This window comes from Odocoileus virginianus, chromosome 28, assembly GCF_023699985.2.
Source record: "Odocoileus virginianus isolate 20LAN1187 ecotype Illinois chromosome 28, Ovbor_1.2, whole genome shotgun sequence".
Classification (NCBI taxonomy): Eukaryota; Metazoa; Chordata; class Mammalia; order Artiodactyla; family Cervidae; genus Odocoileus; species Odocoileus virginianus.
In genome coordinates, this window is record NC_069701.1 from 15,320,086 (window position 1) to 15,344,607 (window position 24,522).

The following is a 24,522-nucleotide window of genomic DNA, read 5'->3' on the forward strand; positions in this document are numbered from 1 at the left end:
TTGCCTTTTTGTTTTGTGCTTTCCAGCTTACAGGGCCATAAATAAGAGAACTCCAATGAGTTACATTTTACAGAAATGATGCTATTTAAAAACAGACAACAAGCAATTGGGCACTAAACATAAAACAGAAAAGTAGGTAGCCATGCAGTTTGGTTGGATCCCGCTGCCTTTTGAAGCCAAAAAAAAAAAAAATGCCCCTGGAGCCAACACTTTCTTGATTAGAGTTTCATCTCTAATCACTACCTGGAGCTGCTAATCCACAAGTGCAAGTGGCTTTGTGCTTTCCATTTGGGAAAGGGAAACGTCGTGTGACAGTAGAACCTCTCCTGTGCTTACATTGGTGACGCCTGCAAAATGACTTTGTTAATTGCCTCCTGCTGGCTGGGTGCTGGGGGTGGGGGAGACTGTCAACATCTGAACATCTATTGAGCGTTTTTCTTAAAAATGTCAAGATGGAGCTTGCACTTTCTCAGCCTTCTCTCATGTCTTGCTGGGCAGGAAAAGGCGACTGGAAAATATCAGCCCTGGGATCAGAGGGACCAGAACTGAGGGAATAATAAAATTCTCCCACCCTAGCTCCTGGCTTTTAGAAATCATTAACATTTCAACGTGGGTGATCCTGTGAACTCACTACCTTTCCGCAACCTTTTTCTGAACTCTTTAACATCTTTTCACCTTTTTATTTAATTACAAACTAGTTTAAAGGGAACACCAGCATCACATTCCTTATTTAGATCACTTTCCATGTACTTGGGAGAGTTTTGTACAAACAGTTACATAAATACCGCAGAGTATAATTTAGATAATCCTGTGATGTACATTGATGGTTACCATTAATTCCTCTGGAAAAGGGGATTATGATGATTATAATTTATACTGTTTCAGTAGCTTGGTCTTAAAGCAGAGTGAAGAGGACTGGGTATACTTCTGAGCCTTTTGGGATACTTGGTTGTTACTTCCAAGTCCTCGATAGCACGCATTGACTGCTGTGGGGTAAGAAACATTATCACCATGGGGTACCCCACAGATTCATTTCAGCCTTTATTTGCTGGTAACTTTATATTACCCATTTTAATCTTCTATTTAAAGTAAACTATGTTAAAAGGGGAATCTTGGCTGGGGAACACAGACTCCTGAGTTTGAAATTTTACCTCAAACTTACACCAGCTCTGTGGTGTTAGGTAACTTACTCTGAAGTATATCAAAAATATATCCCCATAGCTGAGTTTCTTTTCAGCTCTGTTGCCTGGTGGTCCCAGCCTACCGTGGCTTGAAGCAGGGCTTGGGTTCCTGGCCAGAGATTGAGGTCACATCACGTTAGTGAGAGCACCGAATCCTAGCCACTAGACCCGTGGTGACAAGGCCCTGGCCCTTCAGCTTTGCAGAAAAAGAACTCCCACAAAGATGGAAAGCAGTGAAACAAGTATTTACTAGGAGGAAAAGAGAGGACAGTATATGCAGATAGACACACACTGAGAGAGATTCACGCCCCAGTGGTGGTTTAAATCACTTTTATGGGGCATGTCCTCCTGGTTTCCTTTGGCCCATCATTTTGCTTTGCCTGGCTCTGAGTCTGTATTTGGTATATCTCAGGATCCTCCCCTGTGTGTGTGCTCATCTCTTAACCAAGATAAACTCTAGCAAAGAGACTTATGGGTAGTTGACATCATTTACTATGAGGTTGCTATAAAGAAAGCTGAGCGCTGAAGAATTGATGCTTTTGAACTGTGGTGTTGGAGAAGACTCTTGAGAGTCCCAGGGACTGCAAGGACATCCAACCAGTCCATCCTAAAAGAGATCAGCCCTAGGTGTTCATTGGAAGGACTGATGTTGAAGCTGAAACTCCAATACTTTGGTCACCTGATGCAAAGAGCTGACTCGTTGGAAAAAACCCTGATGCTGGGAGGGATTGGGAGCAGGAGGAGAAGGGGACGACAGAGGATAAGATGGTTGGATGGCATCACTGACTCAATGGACATGGGTTTGGGCGGACTCTGGGAGTTGATGATGGACAGGGAGGCCTGGCGTGCTGTGGTCCATGGGGTCGCAAAGCGTTGGACACGACTGAGCGACTGAACTGAACTATGAGGTAACACCGCTCTCTTTTGACCTTCAAGGAGCCTTTCTGCACACATGTAGCTGGGAAGGTCTCCTTGACTTTGAGAATGAGGAATGTGTGGTCTTTTATCTCTTATCCAGGCAGGGCCCAGCCTCCCCCCTCATCCTGCTTTTATGGAGTTTCTGCTTTTAGGAAGTTTCTGTCCACAGGAGCGAAGCTGTGCAGCCTGGTGCCCATCCGTCTCCCGACTCAGTTACGTTGTACCCACGTGCCAGTGGTTTTTCAACCCCTCTTTCCATGAGGATTACACTGATTACTATAAACTAAGAATTTGGCAGGTAGTATGCAGTCCAGTTGGGCTTCCCAGGTGGCACTAGTGGTAAAGAACCCGCCTGCCAATTCAGGAGACGTAAGAGACCTGGGTTTGATCCCTGGGTCGGGAAGATTCCCTGGAGGAGGAAATGGCAATGCACTTCTCCAGTATTCTTGTCTGGAGAATCCCCATGGCCAGAGGAGCCTGGCGGGCTACAGTCCACAGGGTTGCAAAAAGTCAGACGTGACTAAAGTGACTTAGCATACATGCATGTATGCACTCCGGTTTATACCAGGTTTTGAGTTACTGTTGTTATTTTTATTATTATCAAGGACAAAGAAAAATGGTTGCTTGAGCTTATGTTTTCTTTGGACAGTCTCTGACCAAGTAAGCTTTGTGTGCTTTGGGAAGAGAACAGAGCAAACCATTTTCCTTCCTTCTCTCTTTTCATTGGATGTAAAATTGACCACCCATCAAACAGTACAGTAGAAGAACTGAGGGGCCCCTAGCATGACATATTTAAGACTGGATCGCAGGTTAAAGGCCCCTTTCATTCTGGCACTAAGGTGACATGACTGGTGGAACTTGGCATCTCTGACTCTGTATCCTTCTCCTCTCTTTACATCTTACCTTCTAGCTGGCCATTTCCCAGCCCAGTTTTGGTGGCCCCATACTCACTTGCCTCCCCACCAGCCTCCAGAATTATTTCTGGAGGACTGTGTCTCCTGAGAGTCCAGTTACAGCTGGTTTCCAGGAGCTCATCTTCTGCAGATTGACCGAGAGACTCACCAGCCTCACAGCTGTGGGGGCCTCTATTTATGATCACCGGGTGCGGGTAGGGGGCAAGGCTGAGAAGAAGGGGTGCCTACTGGCTCCTCTAGGTTTCCAGCCATCAGCCTCCCCCGTCCAGTGGTGGACTGCTGTGCCCTAGTTAACTGCCTCGGAACGTCAGATCTTGTGATCGTTTTTCACCTGGAATACTTTTTCCACTGGCTTTTCTTCCCCCTCTGCCTACTTTTTTTTTTTTTTTAAAGGAAGAACTTGCTTTTGCATCTCATTAAAATAAGAGGTAGCTTTGACAATAAAAATGTTTCTCTTCACAAAGCTGTGAGAGTCTATTCATCGTGGGATTAGTTAATTCTCCTGACCTTTTAACAAGACGGCTCTTTTGCACACTTAGATGAGATAATTGATTCTAACAGGGAACTAAGCCCTGCTCTTTTAACTGCATGTATCTGAGTTGTCCGCAGTTCAGGCAATTTCTCTATTACCTTTGGAGTTGCCAATAAATAGATTGACACAGTAAGAAGGTAAGCAGAAATGTGAGCTAATTCAGCCTTGGAAGTAGCAGCACAGTCACTTCTAACAGGCAGGTGAGTTTTATTATTATTGAAAACTGCAGAGGGACAGCAAGGAGCAATCTGAAGCACTTCCCTGAGTGTGTGGTACCTAAAAGGTGCTCCATGAATGTGAGCTACTGTTTTATCAGTCTCATCAACAGTATGAATATAATGCTTATAAAATACAGCAATCACACATGGGTACGGTTTATAATACGCTTTGCCATATATTATCACACAAAGTGAAATTGTTAGTCATTCAGTCATGTCTGATTCTTTTTGACCCCGTGAACTGTAACCCGCCAGGCTCCTCCATCCTTGGGATTTTCCAGGCAAAAATACTGGTGTGGGTTGCCATTTCCTTTTCTCAGAGATCTTCCCGACCCAGGGACCAAACCCGGATCTCCTGCATTGCAGGCGGATTCTTTACCTTCTGAGCCACCGGGGAGCCCGTATTACCACATAGAAAGAAGAAAGTGAAAGTGAACTCGTTTCTGACTCTTTGCGACCACATGGACTGTAGCCTACCAGGCTCCTTCATCCGTGGGATTTTCCAGGCAAGAGTACTGGAGTGGATTGCCATTTCCTTCTCCAGGGCATCTTCTCAACTCAGGGATCAAACCCGGGACTCCCACATTGCAGGCAGACGCTTTACCATCTGAGCCACCAGGGAAGCCCTATATCACCACATATGATGTAATAATTCTTTGAAATATTTTTATCCTCACTTCTCAGATGAGAATACGGTAGCTCGGAAGTGGCAGTTAGGATTCAAAGGCAGTTTTCTTGCCCTTGGTCCAGCACACTTTCCCTTGCATCATAGTAATCAAAGAGAGAGCAGAGGGTCAGATGGCATCTCTGGTACCAGGGTACACGGTCCTGGTTAAGCCAAACTGTGTGTGTCCTCAGCGGGTTTTGTTTGTACCAAGAGTCGGAAGGTTGTGCGGTGCTCCACTCTTCTCTACAGGTTTTTGCATCTTGAAGACAGTCACACAACCGCTCAAGACTACCATCAGTGACCATTCCACAAACTGGGGCTAAATAGCACAGTCCTATCTACTTCACAGGATCCTCTGTGGCTGCCTTAAAAAGACAAGTAAAAGGCTTAGAGTCAGCTTGCTGTGTAAAGGAGGGTGTCTTTATAATGCCCACCCACCTTGTTGGTTAAGCTAGTGAGAGGCAGAATGGCAGAGTGGGGAGACCCTGACTCTTCTAGCCAGAGAGGGAGATGGTTTGTGATTTCAGGATTCAAAGAGTTTGGGATTCTAGGCTAGACTCTGCCACTTGTTAGCCATTTAACCTCCCATGTAAATTGGAGTCTGTGTGTCTTAGTGTCTTTTCATTGGCAAAAATGGGATTATCACCTTCTAGGCCTGTTGTGAGAATTAAAGGAAATACTGTATTCACTGCTCTTAGCACATTGCCTGGCACATGGAAAACACTCAAGAAATCATAGTTTCATAATTATCATAATTTTAATTAACCTTCTGAGTGAATTAAGTATGCACATCTGTAAATTGGGTCTGGTAGAGTTGGGTGGGGATTAGAGGTAATGTATGCAAATTACCCAGGACACTAGCAAGCGGTTGGTCCTCTGTAAAAACAATTACAGTGGGCCTTCATATCTCTTGTCAACTGATCCCTTGCTGTCTTCCTCTGGCCCTCTTAGCGGGTCAGCCACTGCCGCCTCTGGGCCTTCTAGTCCTTCTGAATCTACTTTGTTACTTGTCTGTCTCCTCCACCTCTGAACTCTTGGAAGCAGGGACTGTCTCATTTGGTTCTGGCTCTCAGTGTCAGCCTCTGGTCCTGGCTTTTAGAAAATGTGCGTGACACATTTTAGAGAAGTAACACATCAGAAAAGGAGTGACACTGTGCACAAGATGCTGTGGAGTCAGGGGCCGGAGCACTTAACTCTGTATGTAGGGAATCGGAGGAGGCCTCCCAGAAGGGGTACGTATGGACCATTAATAAGGCTCACGTTTTAGATCCTGAATGGTATTTAAGCAAACGTTTTGTACTGCCTCACAAACCTTTTTGGAAACATGCTGCCTGCTGAGCATTGCATATCTCAAGGCACAGTGTCCGTTCTTTGGTGTCTACTGATCTCTTCTAGATTGCTGCAGAAGACTATTTAGCAGTTGCTACACTGCAAAAATATTTTTAAAACAGAAATGCATGCATGTGAATCAAAATCACAGAATTGCCCAAAATGACAAAAATGCAGAAAATCAAAGTGTACAACAGATATGCAATGAAATGTAAAATGTAAATCTGTCCCCTTTCCCAGGCCCTTAACATCTCTTCCTTTAGAGTGCACCCACTGTTACCGGTGTCTTTCATACCCTTCCAGACTCTGTATACAGAATCTTTTTCTTTTTTAACCCAAAGGTAGTATATTAAAGGCCTTCGGGCTGCAGCATCTGTGAAGTACAGGCTTAGTTGCTCTGAGACATGTGGAATCTTCCCAGACCACGATGAAACCCATGTCCCCTGCATTGGCAGATAGACTCACATCCACTGTACCACCAGGAAGTCCCTCCATTTGTATTTTTGTCCTTATCATGTGCTAAATCACTTCAGTTGTGTCTGGCTCTGTGCATCCCTATGGCCTGTAGCCTGCCAGGCTCCTCTGTCCATGAGATTCTCCAGACAGGAATCCTGGAGGTGCATTATTGTTCTGCATGTTACCATTTTCCTTCCTGAAAAATGTATAAAAAAGTTTTCTCATTCTTTTTTATGGTTGCACAGTATGTTGTATGGGCTTCCCCAGTGTCTCAGCAGGTAAAGAATCCTCCCGCAGTGCAGCAGACACAGGAGATGCGGGTTCGATCCCTGGGTGGGAAGATCCCCTGGAGGAGGAAATGGCAACCAGTCCAGTATTCTTGCCTGGGAAGTCCCACGGACAGAGGAGTCTGATGAGCTGTAGTCCATGGGGTAGCAAAGAGTCAGACACAACTCAGCGACCAAGCACACACACAGTATATTGGATAAATATACTTATCTGGCTCCTCATTTGTGGACTGGTTTCCAATGTTTATGGCTTCACTGGTGGCTCAGCTGGTAAAGAATCCGCCTGTAATGCAGGAGACCTGGGCTCAATCCCTGGGTCAGAAAGATCCCCGGGAGAAGGGAACGGCTACCCACTCCACTGTTCTGGCCTGGAGAATTCCATGGACTGCAAAGTCCATGGGGATCGCAAGGAGTCGGACATGACTGAGCGACTTTCAGTTTCCTATGTTTCACTATTACAAGCAATGCTGTAGTGAATAACCTTGTATGCACCCCATTTTGTGTGCATGTGAGCATATCTGGGGGAGAATTGGAATCTCTGGGCTCCAGAGTAAAGGGTATGGGCATTTTATTTTGTAGCTTTTGTCAGATTGCCCTCTCTGTAAGGTCTGTACCAGCTTATGCGCACACGAAACCAGCTGAGTATCAGAGTGCTTATTTCCTGTTCTCTTCCAATACTCTGTATTTTCAGCCTTCTAAAAATCTTTGCCAAACCATATGTGAAAAACAGAATTTCAAAGTTTAACTTCTATTTCTTCTACCCTCAGTAACGTGTAGAGAGTCTTTTCATACAACCGAGAGCCAAGTGCTTTTCTTATTCTGTAAATTGTCCATCTCCTATGCCTATTCTCCTTCTGGGTGGCTGGACTTTGCTTATTATTTGTAACCGTTATTTTTGTATTAAGGAAATTAAGCCTTGGTGATACAAGTTGCCGTTTCCCCCCATAGATTGTTATTTTTAATCTTTTGAAGCAAAAGGCCTAGGCCTCCTGAAAGTCCCCCCATCCTGCCCCTCTCCCTGCGCCCCTAGACTGTGAGCCCTTGAGGGCAGGGTCCGTGCCCGGGTCAGCCCTGCGGCCCAGTCCCCCTGCATAGCGCCCTGGAGCTCTCTGCAGGGGCTCCGTGTTGAACTGAACTGAGTTCCCGTGCTCCCCACCCCCGCCCGCCCTCCCCTAAGGCTTGGGAGTCCCGTTTCCGCCTCCAGCAGAAAAAGATGACTTTTCTCATTGCTCACCACAGCCATGCACCTGTTTGGCCTAAACTGGCACCTGCAGCCGATGGAGGGGCAGATGTATGAGATCACGGAGGACACAGCCAGCAGTTGGCCTGTGCCGACGGACGTCTCCCTGTATCCCTCGGGGGGCACTGGTTTAGAGAGCCCTGACAGGAAAGGCAAAGGAGCCACGGAAGGTAGGGTTGCTATGTTGTTCGTGTCGTGAGTCCTCTGTGTCTGCCTTTGAGCCGAGGAGACCGCCATCCTGCGCGCCACGTGCCTGACTCACAGCTCCATGCCCCGCTGCTTCCTCCATCCCCCCGCACGCCACGCCGCTGCCGGGCCACCCGTGTCTTCACCGCAGTTGCTTGTCACTGTGAGCTCATCGCGGGGCTGGGGCAGGGCTCATGGTGCTCCGCGGCATCCCATCCCATACCTCGAGGGCAGCATCGTGGGTTTTCACACTGCTGGGCGGCCGTCGTTGATGGTGTGGGATCATGATACGCCTTCCTTCCGGGGCAGCCTCGTGGCATGAATGGGCGTCTCTTGGAGTGGGGTGTGGCAAGGTGGGTAGAGGGTGTGGTGTCCAGGAAATACCCTTGGACCTGTGGTTTAAGGGAAACACCAGTCCCACTGTTCTAGCATTTTCCTACCGTGTGGCCTTGAGCAAGTCACTTAATTTTCCTGAGCTCATTTCGTCATCTGCAGTTGCAGTAATTGTCAGTGTTTGCACAGTGTGTTTGTTTAAAGCTTTTTGTGAAGCGCATTTCATGTTTAATCCTTACAGAGATCCTGTGAAGTAAGTATAATTGTTTATAGCCATTTTTGATGCAAAAACTAAGGATCACATAGATTAAGTGACTTAGCCAGAGTCACACCGCCGGTAAATATTGGAATTTGGGACATGAGCCCAGGTCTCTGTGGCCACAGGGCTCTTGCTGTCTCCATAAGTTGCCCTACCTGACTCACCTCGTGGTTATAAGACCCTGAAGGAGATGTGATTAAGAAAACTCATTGTACAATGAGACTCAGATGTTTCTGTATTAATGATTAAAGTGGTGGTGACATTTGGGGTTTGGCATTCTTGAATGCAACGTCCACAGACCCATTTTCTGAATTTCTTAGGGGTCTTTCTAACACGCCATCAACATATTGATAAATTCTCTCACTATCAGCCAGGAGTGGAAGACCCACAAGAACTGGTACCAGCAAGGAAGTCTGAGCTCATGGGCCAGGCTGGTTGTCATTCTAGGAAGTGTGACCATCCGTTCTCATGTGACCCACTTTTTTTTTTTTCTGGTGTTACCCCAGTCAGCAAAGTGGTCACAGCTGCCTTCAGTCTTCACTGCCTTTCCTCTTATCTCAGTTAACTTTGGGTCGTGGCTTCTGAGCATCCCTGTCCTTTTAAGAGTTTGTCTTCTAGTAATCAGTTTGGTTAACAAGGTAGCATATGGCTAGTCAGAGTAGTTATTCATGACCTCTGAATGGTCTTGAAATCCAAAATCAACTCTTGACCAATGACCATCTTTAAGGAAACTGAGGGCATTTCCACAGAGCCAAATCAGAACCTCTGCCTGCTATTTTGATGGGCAAAGCCAGTCTTCTTCTTTATAAGATTTTAAGACTTAAGACATTGAATAAGTTACACTTGCTTTGCACCATAATAGGATATGGAGGGAGCATGGATGGGGTCATGGGAAGAACTCTGGGTTAGGAGTCTAGAACCCTGAATTCAAATTCAGCTGCTGCCACTCGTGATGCCCTTAAGCAAATCCCTTGAAAGACTTTCTCGGCTTCATATTCCTCCTCATTAAAAGGAGGTGATTGATCTATATTATCTTTAAGGTCCACTCTAATTCACAAGCTCTACTTGTAAAATTAGTAATAGAATCATCACATGATTAACCAGATTCTTCTTCAGAATTTTTTTCAGGTTGGCCCTGTCCATGGTCCTGCCTGTTCCCTTGTTGCAGCTTAGAGTGTCAGATGCCATAAGTGAATACCATAAACGACAACTGTCTTTAGATTAGCACCAACAAACGCAGATTTAAGATATGTGTAACCCTCAAAGATCTCATTTAGAAAAATGTGGATTTTCTGTATGATCTCTATCAAACTTTCAGGACCTGGGTCTAATCTAAAATCTCCCACTCTAATGAAATTAGTTTGTGGATTGTTTAGATTCTGCTTTGTTTTTCCTAAGGAGCAGGAGGTGCAGATAAGAGGTAAAATTGCACCAGTTTATTGGTTTACTCTCATTGGAATATTTTTGCTTAAAGGGATTATCTGTCATTACTAATGCAATTGGAAATCCTGTTTATAAAACCCCAAAATGCAGTGTGATGCTGTAAAGTGGTCAGCATCAAAAGCAATTACTGTGACAAAAAAAATACATCCGTCTGGAGAAACAGAGGACAAAGCTTCCCAGAGTTTATGTGAGACTATCACAGCGTTCTTAATTTCTTTTGCCTTGGTCAAAGCAGTGTCTACTCAGTTTATGTTTTTAACTGTGATGTTAACAATCTAGTTCCTAAGACATATCTCAAGTGGGAAAGCCTCTAACCCTGACGTGAGCACACATTTCCTGTCCCTTCTGAGGGTATCAGAGAAGAGAGCTGGTCCCAGAATTAAGATTAGAGCCCCATCGTGCAGTGATAGGGGAAGCAATGTGGTAGAAAGAGGACAAATGGGCCGTGGAGCTGGACAGTCCAGGGTTTGCGTCCTGGTCTGGCCACTTATTGGCTCTGTCACTCCATTTCCTTTGGCCTTAGTTTCCTCATCTGTGGAACAAGGATGGCCCATACCTATCTTTCCAAAGACTGGTTATGAGGAGGTATTCAGCACATATGAGTTCCTTTTCTTCTTATTCATTTAAATCCCAAGCCATTCCATGTCTGTCATTAGAAATCTCAGAATTCCAGACTAATTAATATTTTCTCCTCAAAGATTCTACAGAGTTTGGGGCATTCTTGAATATTCTTAAAGGGTGTATATTTTTTAATTATACAAATGAAGTATAGGATGGACCCAATATTTTAAAGGCTCATCATGTCTCTGAGAATAACATCAAACTGCAATGTATCCTGTATTTTCAAAGTGGCTATAACCATTTCAGAGCTGTCATGGGATGGAAACCAAATACAGCAGCTTTCCGAAGTAAAACCACAAGAACTTATGTTATGCATTAATGGAGAAAGGGGGAAAAGCATTGAATAAACAAGCATTTCTGATGGTTTAATTGGTGGGCTAGGTTAGCATTTTCTTCTTTCTGCAATGAAATCAAAATTGCCCATCAGTTTGAACCATGCAAATTGCTGCATACAGGCTCAGCTGGGCTCTCAGCTTATTTTGATAACCAAATAAATTTCAAACAGTTGCTAAGGAAACTAAAGAATTCTTTGTGCGAGTTATTGCATTGAAAAGAACCAAAAAAGGTAGAGGGAGGGGGAGAATGTTGGTTGATTAGGAATTTAGACCCTATATGGATAAATCTCAATTCAAGAAAATAAAGACTGTGAATTTGGGAAGTGCATGGGATCTCAGTTCTTCCAGCCCTCCCTTATTTTTGACTGAGCTAGCCAATCATTTCAGCAATTTGTTGAGAAAATTCTTTTAGACACAATTGTGTATTGCCAGAGCATTGCTCTGGGAAGCCTGAATCTGTATGTCTTTGTAAAGAAAAGGACTGTTACCAGTAGAATCTGCCTTGTGAAGCCTAATCATGCTGTTGGGGTCCCTAATTCTGAGTTAAGCTCTCTGTACTTTGTTAAGCCTCTGGGGCACTCACTGATTGTATAGTGTCCTTAGGAATGTTTGAAATACTTTTTCCCTTTAACTTTGGGGTCTGTGTGTGGATCCTGGTTCATAAAAACTGTCAATGTTTTGCATCCCAGGATGGCTGGAAGTTCTCTGGTGGGCCTTGGTATCTAGCATGCTAGGACTGTGAATTAAATCAGATCTTTACTCTTAATGGGGGTTAATGTACTCTGCTACCATTGAAAAGACCTTTGAAGATTTTTAATTAACAATTTATCAACTTGATGTTTTGAGAAGCCATATTCTAATAAATAAAGAGGCACCCCAAATGGCTTCATCTCTGAATGGTTTTTTTTCCCCTTGCATTCTGAGCCTCAGTATATACATTTTAGTAATGTGAGGATTAAGTGTACCAATGTATGTAAAAATGCCCGATACATAGTTGGAATTTATTTAATTAGTCCCACTACATCTACCTTTATTGCTATTGCTACTGCTGATATTTGTCGTTCTTATTGTGTTCCAGAATGTAGGTATGGATAAAAAGAGTTATAGACACAGGACTTTTCACCTCCACCTGCCTCTACCCTCTGCTTCCTCTCCCTACGCCACCACTGGTGGGTGTTGCCATGTTGTAGAATATTTTCTATCTTGGCGCTCAGAATTAAGAGTGAAGACACTTAGGTTATAAGATCTGGAGAGAGACAGTAAGGGTTTTTAAAAGACGGGAAAGGGTGAAGGTGGCTTCACTCTGAACAGCCCTTAGCCCAGCCAGCGTCATGCCTCTTTCCCACCAGCCGCAGGCTCCAGGTCCCTCCTCCCAGAAACTTTCATCTCCTCCCTAGGGTGAGTCAATGTGGGGGACACTGGGGACCGGTAGGAAAGATGATAAAGGTTAAATTCCAAGATGGGTACAGTCCTTCCCCTCTCAAACTTTTCCTTTAGACGAGGCCATGGCCCCTTCCCTAAGGATCTGGACAGGGTGACTTCTGGAACAAGACTTTTGAACCTAAGCTCCATCATAGAAACTGCATAAAAATAAGCTTAAGACTCCTAATTCCTAATTCTTTCAGCCAAGAAAGTCAGGGTCCTGGTGGAGTGCTGTGCCTTAGACCAGAATTTACTGTTTTTATATCATGGTATACACACCAAATATAAATTTTATAATTTTTTTCCCCCATTGTGGCCAGCTTTGGTGAAATAGTTGAGTGCTAGAAAAGACTATTCCCTTTTTGCCACTCCTCTGGGGTAAGAGCCAATTTATGTATGCCTCTTGGGCCTGCAGACCTCTGGAGAGTCTCTGGACTTGACCTCTGCCCTGTGAAACTAAAAGCTTGGCTAATTCAATAGCTGTCTCTGAAAAACATGCTCACTGGAGGGGAAATGAACAGTACAGGGCTCTCCAACAGTATGCCAAAAAGTGGGAGAAGTTTTCATTATTTATTCTCAGACATAGGAATATTTGAATGCAGACAATTCTCAAATCCCATCAGCTCTGACTCCCACCCACTCACAAAGGAAATGAGGTCTTGGAATTAGGAGTCTCCAGCTAATTTTTATGCAGTTTCTAGGAGTAAAAAGCTCAGAACTCATCCTGCTTTTGTGTCATGCCTCCCTCTTAGTTCTGCTTCCCTAACAGAATTATAGGCTGAAGGGTAAACTGTTTTTCTACCTGGACTATAAAAAGATTGTTGAATTGGGAACCCCAAAGTCAGATAAGGAAGAATGTGAAAATGATTCTCTTCCATCTTAATGCTTTGTGAATTTGGCTTCTGTCTTCGAACTTTGAACCACAGTGTCGTGGTTTGCATGTGTCTGCATTTTCAAGGTAAAAGTCTGGGGCACATTCCTTCCATAAAGGAATTAAATGCAAGCTCTTTCCCATGCTAATGACAGAATACTAGTGGTACTTTTATTGAGAGCGTGCATTTTAACTTTTCTGTTGGCATATTTTTAATTAAAATAACATTTAACGGTTTGAAGCTTAAAACCTGATGTTTCTGCCTAGGAGTTTATAAGGGAATGATAACATATGGAGAAGTTTAACATATAAATTGAATTTTATTATTTAAAACAGTAAAATATTTTATGACTACAACAATGCCCTGCCAAGCTCCATTTCAGCATCAAATGTGCTTTGTAAGGAATCTTACAAAGCTGGGTGGGGGCGGGTCTGGGGGGAGACACTTTAATTTCTTATTCCCCAAATGCTTTTTATAAGAAGTTCCCACAAATGTGTTTTCTTTACAGATGGATTCTTAGTCTTGAAAGTGTCTCTTCCAACATCTGTAGCAACACAACAAACCTTGAAACTCGGATACCCAGGGGGTGCTTGCTGATGACAAATAAGAGAGTCCCTTGACTTGGTTTTGGCTTGTTTGTGTCCTGCGGGAGGTCTTCTAATGCTCCTGTTCTCTCCTCCTGCCCCCTGCCAACTCCTTGGAGGGCTGATGTCTGGCAGGAAGTTAGGGTTTATATTTTTCACGTGTGAGTGTGTTTAATTACTATGTAGAGGAAGTTTGATAAGCAGCCTTCCTTCCTGGCACTTGAGGTGCCCCCAGAAAGCTGTCACTCCCCTGATTGGTGACAGAATTGGGCGAGAGATCTTATTCTCGACCAGCCCCCACTCCTGTAGCCTGCAGGGCTGGGGGCCTGGGTTGAAATCCGAGTATGTCAAAAGTTTTGTGCCTAAACTTGAAAAATCTCCCCAGCTTTACCCACCTTCAGCACAGTGATACTCATCACCCTACCCCCCAGACAAAGAAGCATTTTTCAGAAGTGTTTTCTGTGTTCAGATGTACCCTCTTCCTCATCCCCCCATCCCTACCTCTGCTCCCAACACAAACTCTCATCCACATGTCTGAGCACCAGAATTGGGCTCCCAGATCCTAGTGAACTTGAAAAATACCTGACTCCACTCGGGTCATGCTTCCCACTGCTAGGGGAACCATTCTGAGTTGGAAAATTAACAACACCTTATTCCCTCTATCTTTTCTTTTTTAGCATGCATGCTTTTACACACACGCGGGTGCACAGACGCACAAAGTTATTCTCGTATGACTGCAAGTGATTATTTTTAGGATCAAAATATATCTTAACAAGCTCTAGAATTATGCAGTAAACAGATGGCCCTTGGGGAGAACCCATTCTGCTTTGGAAGAATCCATATTTTTAGCAGGACAATTTGAGCATCCTTGGGGAAAAAAAAGTTCTGGACATTCTAACTCCTCAATGGGGGAGTCTAGTGCAGGGAGTGGGCTGGCCCTGGAATGTTGCAGAGAAGAGGTGGGAGGCAGAGGAGAGCCCTGCTCCTTCAGATACTCTGATCCCTGGTTTCACTTGTGGCTAACAGTGATGTTTTTGTCTTCCCTTCCCCGTGTCTTGGTAGGAAAGCCCAGTAGTTTCTTTCCAGAGGACAGTTTTATAGACTCTGGAGAAATCGACGTGGGAAGACGGGCTTCCCAGAAGATTCCTCCTGGCACTTTCTGGAGATCTCAGGTGTTCATAGACCATCCTGTGCATCTGAAATTCAATGTGTCTCTGGGAAAGGCGGCTCTGGTTGGCATTTATGGCAGAAAAGGCCTTCCTCCTTCACACACACAGGTAACCAGAATGCTATGTACCCTTCTCCTCTCCAGGGGCTCCCACCTCAAATCTTAACCAAAGTCAAGAAACCTGATGCTTAAACCTGGAATCTTGAGCTTGGAGGGAGTTTCACATATTTTATAGTCTATTCATCCATTTGCCCTCTCTCAGACCCTACCTTTCAGGTGAGTAGGGCTGTATCCTTGGAGCTTTTTAAGAGGAAGGAATTCTAGGGAATCTCTCAATAGCCTTTTTACTAGTACCCAGTCTCCTAAGTTAAATTATCCAGGAAATGCAGTCTAGAGAACACAGCATGAACATTGGAGTCAAATGGACCTGGGTCTGAATCCTCTCATCATCAGCTGTGTAACCTCAAGCCTGTAACATCCTCTCGGAGCAAGTTTCCTAGTCTAGCAGATGCTGATATCAATGCCCACTGCGCAGGGCTGCTGTGAACAGTGGAGAACCACATCTAGAAGACAGCTAGTGCAGGACCTGGCTCAGAATAAAGGTTACTGTCCTCATCTCTTGCATCCCTTCTCTCCTTCAGGGTTTCACATTTACCCGGACACATGTGCACCAGAAAAACTGTAAAACTCAAGCAGGATGACTGACACTTTGCCAGTCATGATGGGTGAAGAGCAGACTTGTGTGAGGTCCTCCCAGCCCTGGGCTTGGAGTAACATGAATCACAGGCATCCATCAGACATTCCCTGGCCAATTGTAGTCTCGGTGACACCCAGTGGGTACTTAATTTCTAGGTAAAAGCTAGATAGAGACATTTGCTAAGGACGGAGTTGCAGAATAGTAGAGAGAGCCTGGACCCCTGATTTCTTTATTTACTGGTCCTGGGTTTCCTGTCCCTAGACATTGTCATATGAGACAGGATAAATACCTGTTTTTTTTCTTAAAAGATAAATAGATAGACAGTTGCTCAGTTTGCTTGCCAGTAGGACTTCACCACCTGCCTGTTGTTAGCACCGCGTGACGGTCTTCCCTTGAGTCTTTCATGCTAGCAGGCTTGGCTCAATTGGAAATTGTATTATTTGACACAGCATGTAATTATTGATGGAGTTTTGTGCTAATCCAGTTTACTTCCCCTAAAACTGCTCCCTGAAACTGGAGCATTGAGAAAGAATCATTGACAAAGGGAAGATAGATATAAATCAAATTTTCCTTTGCACTTGACTGACATTTAAGGCACACCCAGTGCTCCAGGCCCAATCCTAGATCCCCAGGATTCCCTCCCGCCACCACCTGCGTGGAGTTGGAGAAGTTCAGTCATAAAGTGCCTGGGTATCTAATCATGTGCCCATCAGAAAAGCATAGCTAAAAAAATAATAATAATAATAGCATGGCTGTCCTGATTGATGTAGAGGTGTAGACTCAGCCAGAGGAAGACTCTCCATGCCCCAAATTACAGCAGACTGACACTTAAAAATAATCTACTAATTGTGCTGCACTCACCAGCGAATCAGGAGACTCCCACCTTGCAAAATGGAGTCTGGGAAGGACTTAGAGTTGGTCGGTCAACCTCTGCATGGCTTTGGCCTCTTTTGCTTGTTTCAGCTTATGTTTCCCTGCGTCTTCCCTGGGAGAAGCCTGAAGAATTTAGCATGGCGGTGAAGCAGGTTCCCTGCTAATTATGCTCTCTCTGTGCTTCAGTTTGACTTTGTGGAGCTGCTGGATGGAAGGAGGCTCCTGACCCAGGAGGCACGGAGCCTGGAGGGACCCCAGCGCCAGTCTCGGGGAGCCATCCCCCCTTCTAGCCACGAGACCGGCTTCATCCAGTATTTGGATTCGGGAATCTGGCACCTGGCTTTCTATAATGATGGGAAGGAGTCTGAAGTGGTTTCCTTTCTCACTACTGCCATCGGTAAGGAATCTCTGCCGCTCTGGGGTATGTGGGGTATTGTCTGTCTGGGTGAGAGGACGCCAGGGTCTTAGGGGTTGAAGCTGACAGCGGGATGTGTACTGTCCAGGGCTGCAGAGTCCAGCTGGATCCAACATGAGGCCATCTTAACTGGGCTTTCTGGACAAAGGGTAGGAGTGAGATGCGGGGAAATGAAGGGAGGGAGTGACAGGAGAAGCTGTAAGGCCATGCGGGTGCCCAGCCCTGCTGCCCACCACCTTTGTCTCTGGTCTGTGGCCTGGTGTGTGGACCAGCCGCTTCATTTAAACACCGAAGGGTGAAACTGACAAGGAGACAGGAATTCTTGTCACTTCCCTCCAACACCTATATCCGTCCTTATAATCTCTCTTGGTTCAAATCACTGATGTATTATTTGGATTTTTTTTTTTATGTGTGATTTTGCTTGCTTGATTATTTTGCTTTTAGAGCCAATAACCCCTGGCAGATGAGGAAAAAAAAAAAAAAAGTAGATAAAGGCTTGGAGAGAGGGTGGGAATAGCCATGCAAAGGGCTGGATAAACAGTGTAATCAGTCAGATGGGGGTTTTGTTGAGAACTGAGATACTGAGATGCCCTGAACTCTGGCGGACAGTGAGCCCCCATGATTTAAGTGAGCTCTCAGCCCCGTCATGTCCCTTGAGATGGAAGAGCTCTTGTTCAGAGCAAGCCCCTTGGCTACCCCAAAAGCCTGGGGGTGTCCCAGGAGCCTGGCATCCTATTTTAAGGCATTTCTCTTCTGTACCCACATGATGCAAAGAATTTGTCTCCTCCTCAAACCACCATGATGTGATGTAGGATACACTGGTCTCTGTTCAGGTCCGAAAACATTTTATCTGAGTTAATACAGAAGCGCACTGACACAGCCTAGAGATAAAAATCCCCTACAGGAAAATAAAACTTCCAGAAGACAAAACTCCGCTAACCAGAACACTTGGTGTTGAATTTTCTGCTGAAGGAAAGCCTCTGTGTGGTTTTGAGTTCTCCTCAAAGCTCTGTCTCAGTCCTTGGCTGAGAGTCTATCTGATATGGGAAATGGGATTTGAATAAAAACCTCCAAATCTGGTCCTTAGTCCCTAGAACTCTTGCGAGACCCTGGTTCTTCCATCGAAACAGCAGTAGCGTTTTCAGGCCATTTTCCTCTTATTTGCAGTTTTGCCCTTAGCATCAAGGCAGTGAGTACCTTCCCATTAAATACAGTGAACAATGTGTAAGATTCCACTGTGACTGAAGGCTCAACATTCTTGGCAAAAGGAGGGAAGTGGGGCTGTGCTGCGTGAGCCCTGGGGTAGGAAATATGACTGTGCCCTAGCTGCTGGTCTCTGAGTACCTGGAGGGCGGGGACTTGGACGTAATCTCCTTCCCGCAGCCCTCAGCCCAGCTGACTTGGTGTCGCTCAGCACACGAGGGAGTGGGGGTGGGCTTCCCTCGGGCCCCCATTGGCAGCTGCTGTGTTGTCGGTTTCCCCCATCAATGCCTTCTTTTGAGGTGGAGTGGAAACTGTGCTCACTTCTGAATCCCCACCACTAATCTGTGTTTCGGCCCTGCACAGATTCCAGCTCCTGGTTCCCTGAGGTTCTGGAATTTGGAGGCTCCAGCCTGGTGGTTAGTGATGACCCTGAGCCTCTCAGCGCTCCATTCCCCGTCATGGGAGAGTCGGTCGGGGTCCTCACCGTCAATTAGGCTGACACTCGGCAGGATCTGCCCGGCTCCAGACCCTGTTTCTTTTCTCATTCTGGACTCGGTAGCTTCAGATCAGGGACATGATTTTCAAGTCATTAGTGGTCCCTGAGTTATGGCTTCATGGTCTCATAGCCTGATTCCTCTTAGGCACAGCATCATGCTTGCTCAGAACCAAGGTCTCCTACAATCAGGATTCTGTATTTTTAATAACTGAGCACAAATATGAAAGGATATTAATACAAACCCCCAAAGAAAACTACTTTTAATTAGGATGTGCCTCTCAGAGAAATAAAACGTTGTACAGTTAGGTGCCTTTGCCAACTCTTGGCTTGTCAGAGCTTGCTGACCTCTTTTGCCATAATTAAAGAGATGGTCCTGCTTTTCCCTCTGGTTCTCCCGTTCTCACCTAAATGATGAAATCTATCTTCACCTTCCTTAACCCTGTGATGCGTTTCAGAGCAGATAGGTGGTACCATGCTTCTCAGAGTTTTGTGGAACCACCTGGCGTCTTGTTAAAATGCAGATTCTGCTTCAGTCGGTCTGGGTGGATGTTTAGAGTCTGCCTTTTTTTTTTTTTAATTGAAGTATAATTGCTTTACAATGTTGTGTTAGTTTCTACTGTACAACAAAGCGGATCAGCTGCGTGTACACATATATCCCCCCCCCCCACCCCAGCCCCACCCCAGCCGTCTGGGTCACCACAGAGCCCCGAGCAGAGCGCCCCGTGTCAGTCAGCGGGACCCCGCCAGCTGGCTGTCCTACACGTGGCGGTGTGTACGCGTCCATGCTGCCCTCCCCACACTGCGTCTGCTTGTCCTTTCTCTATGTCTGCGTCTCTGTTTCTGCTCTGGAAGTAGGTTCGTGCGTGCCAAGTTGCGTCAGTCGTGTCTGACTCTTTGCGACCGTGTGGATCGCCGCCCAGCAGGCTCCTCTGTCCGTAGAGATTCTTCAGGCAAGAATGCTGGAGTGGGCTGCCCTGCCCTCCTCTAGGGAATCTCCCTGACGCAAGGATGAAACTCACATCTCTTACGTCTCCTGCATTGGCAGGTGGATTCTTTATCACTAGCGCCACCTGGGAAGTTCCGGCAATAGGTTCATCTGCACATTTTTCTAGATTCCACCTATATGCATTAATATATACTTGCTTTTCTCTTTCTACCTTACCTCACTCTGTATGAGTGAGTCTGGGTCCATTCACATCTCTACAAATGACCCACCTTTGTTCTTTCTGTGGCTGAGTAATATTCCATTGTGTATGTATAGCACATCTTTATCCATTCCTCTGCTGACGGACATTTATGTTGCTTCCATTGTCCTGCCTGTTGTAAATAGTGCTGCAATAAACATTTGGGGTACAGCGCCCAGTGAGACGCTGCTCATCTGTGGCCCACATTTTGAGTAACAAGGGGTTACAGTGTCTCATGGAGGGGGTTCTCAAATATTGTTGTGCAAAGCAATCACCTGGGAAGCTAGTCTAAAATTCAGATTCCTGGGCCTTAGCCTAGTAGGTCTGAGGCAGAGCCCAAGTGATCCAGATCCTGGTGGGCAGTCTGTCAACTTAGCTATGAAAACAAATACCTCCTGAGCTCTGCTTTCTATTCCTTCCTTCTCCCACTGATCCATGTTAGCTCTGCGACCGTAGTGTGTCCTGTCACTTCTCTGAGCCTCATCTTCCTTAGCTATAAAGGGAAATAGTAATATGGCTTGGTGGTCCCCACTGTGACGATTAGAGAGAATGAACATAAAATGCCCAGTCCAGGCTTCCATGCATGGAAGTGGTTAACATTCTCTCCCCCGCCCCTTTCCCAGTCCACCTTTCTCTCACTGCCTTTCTGACTTGTCTGTCTTCCTTCAAGCTACAGTGATTGTTTAATGAATACCTTTTCTTACTTTAATACCGAAACAGACTGACTCCGATGTTGCTATTAATCCCTCTCTCCCTGAGAGTCCCTGGCATTGAGTCTCTGCTGTCTGTGGTCGTTACCTGTGGGCCGTGAGTTGTAATTTGTCTTGGCAGCTTAATTAAAAGTTTAGGTCTTGTTTTAGTGAAGTCATTATGGTCCGAGTATACAGTTGTAACTCTCAGGTTTGCTTAACACACAGTCTGGAATATGACCCTCCCTTCATTACATGCTGAAATGCAGAGCTAGAATTTAAGAAGATTTGAGATGTCAGAATCCAGAGTATTTATATCTGTTTGTAATTAAGTAGCGGGAGAAATAATTGTGTTTAATTTAACAAATGGCTGTATTGTGTACATTTTTGCTTTTCCCTCATTTAATGCAATCCAGCTGATGATTTTAAATTGGTTTATCTTTCGCCTTGAAAAAAATCTAAAAGCACTTTACAAATTGTATATACAAATGTATACACGTAGAGACACGCTGTTGACAGAGTGCCCTCTGAACTGGATGTGTTTCTGTCTCTCACACGCACATACACACAAACCACTATAACCAGGCAAGTTTAATAATAAGATGTGGCAGCTGTTTTCAGAAAGACTGGCCTTTCCCTACATGCAGAGATGGATAATTTGAAGGTAATGTTTCTGCTTCTGTCTCGGGGTAGGTAACCTTGCTGACCCCAAGTATTGAATGAAGTAGGAGGATTATTTGTTGTTGTTTAGTCGATAAGTCATGTCCAACTGTTTGCGAACCCATGAACTATAGCCTGCCAGGCTCCTCTGTTCATGGGATTTCCCAGACAAGAATACTGGAGTGGGTTGTCACTTTCTTCTCCAGGGGATCTTCCTGACCCAGGAATTGAACCCATGTCTGTTGTACCTTCAGCATTGGCAGGCAGATTTTTTTACCACTGAGCCACCTGGTAAGCCCAGGGAGATTATACCAGTAGCTATAATTCACCGTCACCATTTACACAGGACTTGAAATACTGTCTTGAAGCCCTGCAGTAACTCCATAAGGTGATTATTTTTATTTTCACCCCCTATTGTAGATGAGGAAGTTGAGAGTCAGGCATGTTAAGAGGAAAGCTAGGACTTAAATTTGTATCTGTCTCACTCCAAAGCTCATGATCTTCCTTCTTTAGCCATCTGCCTCTTTTCCAGGATCAAGCCCCCTTTTTTGGATATCAGGCTTCTTTTCTATCTGTTCATTGAGCAGACATTTAGAGAATGCCTCCTGTGTTTGGGGTACCATGCTCAGCCTTTTTCGGTATGTGAGAAAGAGCCTCATGAGAATTTCAGACAATTTGCATTTTGATCTCATCTTTACAGATGAAGAAATTGAGCCTCGGAGAATTTAATTGACTTGCCCAAAGTTATTAAGGGCAGAGCCAGGATGGAAACTTGGTCTCCAAATCCTGTGTTCTCTCCATGATGCCAGAGTGTCTTACTATTTGCTCTGATGCTATTAAATATTTTATTTCTATTTGTATTATATGGAATATAATTTCCCCTTTATTAACTCCCCTCCCCTTTATATAACTTTCCCTTTATTATTTATAACTTCCCCTTATTAATATAAGTATGCATCTTAAATCAACACAGGAAGCTTTCTTGAAAAGTCATTAAAAAGACCATGGAAAACTCACAACATTCAAAACTTAAAAAATAAAAACACCTCCATAGGCATTGCTTGCAACCCCAAGACATGACAAGTCAGTGTTGCAGTGCTTCAGGTCTCCAGATAGCATCTTATCTTTTAATTTTGGTTGATGCTGAAGCATAAAAGGACAGATCACCCTGACATTGTGACAGTGTGAGCCACGTTGAAAAATAACAGAGGTGCCTAATAGTGGATTAAGAAACCCAGAGAAAAGAAATGAGAATCACTGTTAGACAATATAGACCCTGGTAATTTAGGAGAAACATGCCCTGGTCTTCCTGGTCCGAGGACATTCATGCTCATTAAAGTCCTTTTTGTTCAGGAGAGTCCTTTTTGCTCAGGCCCAGGCAGCTGCTGTCAGTTGACCTATTCTGTGTCCAGGACTAGAAGCAAATGTCGCCCCCACTCCCTCCCTCCCTCCCTCCCTCCCTCCCTCCCTCCCTTCCTCCCTTCATCTGACAGTGATTGCATTTCCAAAGGACCATGCACTTTCCCAAGGTGGAGATACAGAGAAAGTATGATGTGGTTTCTGGCAAAAGTAACTCATGGTCTTAACTAAGGCGTTGAAGCATTGACATGGTAAGTGTCTCTACTCCAAGTAAAAGAGAAGGAAGGGTCTGTCTTGGTCAAAGTGCTGTGATGGTTGGAGGAAGACAAGAACATGTCCAGCCAGATGGGACAGGGAGGTCTCTCTATGATGGGACCTTAAAGGACGGGTAGGATCCTCACATTTAAAGGAGGAAGGGGGGAGGGGATTGTTGCTGAGGACATTAATCCAGGTAGCAGGAACAGCAAGAGCAAAAGAGAGGAAGGCAGAAAAGCACGAGCTGGTTGTAAGGAGCCTGCAGTCCCGTCTGAGTGCAGCAGGGATGCAGGAGAGAAGTGGGTGGTCAGGGAGCACCTTGAGAGCCCCTCGAAGGGAGAATCTCGTTATGCAGGTATTGGGTGCTGCCGCAGGCTCTGAGCAAAGGAATGAAATGATTTGAGCCGGAGGCTTTAACTTATGGGGCCTAGAACAAGAGCCCATGTGTGTCTAGAGCCGAGGAGATTTCCTGGGATTGAGCCTTGTGATTTCATGAGAAGCAAAGCTGGAGGGTGGGGGTGGAGAGGGCGATGGAGGAGGAACCAGGAAGGACAGAAGGACTGTTCAGTGGCACTAGTGGTGTTTTTATTTCCTGTCCCTGTTGCCCATTCCTCTTTATTCCCAGGTGTAAATAGATACTTTCACATGAGCTTCTGCCTTACAAGGGTCATCAAAGTTGGATTCTTCAGGATTTTCCAGAGTCCAGTGGACAGTGCTATTTCCATATCCCTCTTGCTTTGATTGGGTTGGATCACTGTTTATAAACCTCTGGGTGCATTTTGCAAGGATGTGGAGAGAAAAACATCATACATTATATAGTATAGTTTGTGTAAAAACCTGCACTACTTCACAGAAGAAACTGAGGGACGTTTGAGAAATGATTTTCAGTTTCTCATAAGCTCTTCCCCCTGCTTCCCCACGTCCCCTTCGCCTCTGAATTACAAGGTGTAATACAGCAATGAAGAATCAAGGTCTCTGGTAATCAATTAACCTTTCTGTGAATGACATTGGCAGAACTTTGTGAAATTACTCCTGAAGACACCTCTTTGGAAAAGTGCCTTGTGAATTCACCTTGCCCTGAGGGCAGTGACTTATTCACAGCAAAGTGATATAAGTGGAATGAAGTTGTCAGCAGGAGGGAGAACTCAAGTCAGCACACTGGAGACAGACCATGGCCAAAACTCTGTGCAGGGGAGAGGAGCTCAGAATATCAGAGCACTTCACCTGCAGACTGGAGGCCAGCCCTGCCAGCAGCTGGCCCTGCCCACTGAAGATGACAGGACACAGTTCCCACTGGCCCCACCCCTCACATCTATTTTGTAGATTCTCTAGGGCCTGGGACCTCAACAACAGGAAAAAAGCAAAGGAAGTTCAAGGGCAAAGTGTTGTTGTTTAGTCGCTAAGTTATGTCCAACTGTTTCTGACCCCATGGCCTGTAGCCTGCTGGGCACCTCTGTCCATGGAATTTTCCAGGCAAGAATACTGGAGTAGGTTGCCATTTCTTTCTCCAGGGCATCTTCCCAACCCAAGGATCGAACCCACATCTCTTGCATTGACAGGCGGTTCTTTACCACTGAGCCAGGGAAGCCCAAGGACGCAGTCGGTACTCGCGGTAAAGCCTGTCTCTCCATGGGCATTGGAGAAGGAAATGGCAACCCACTCCAGTATCCTTGCCTGGAAAATCTCATGGACAGAGGAGCCTGGTGGGCTGCAGTCCATGGGGTCA

General features: G+C 45.3%; 1 protein-coding gene across 11 annotated transcripts in view; it reads left to right on the top strand.

Annotated features, from left to right (window-relative positions):
* The window catches only part of TENM4 (teneurin transmembrane protein 4), an 861,213-nt gene that overhangs the window by 639,499 nt on the left and 197,192 nt on the right, over nucleotides 1–24,522 (top strand). For all 11 annotated transcript variants that reach the window (XM_070457221.1, XM_070457226.1, XM_070457220.1 and 8 more), the window contains 3 exons: nucleotides 7,742–7,912; nucleotides 14,860–15,074; nucleotides 16,722–16,932. In XM_070457221.1, the coding sequence (XP_070313322.1) occupies nucleotides 7,742–7,912; nucleotides 14,860–15,074; nucleotides 16,722–16,932 (597 nt within the window). The remainder of the gene's footprint in view (nucleotides 1–7,741; nucleotides 7,913–14,859; nucleotides 15,075–16,721; nucleotides 16,933–24,522) is intronic.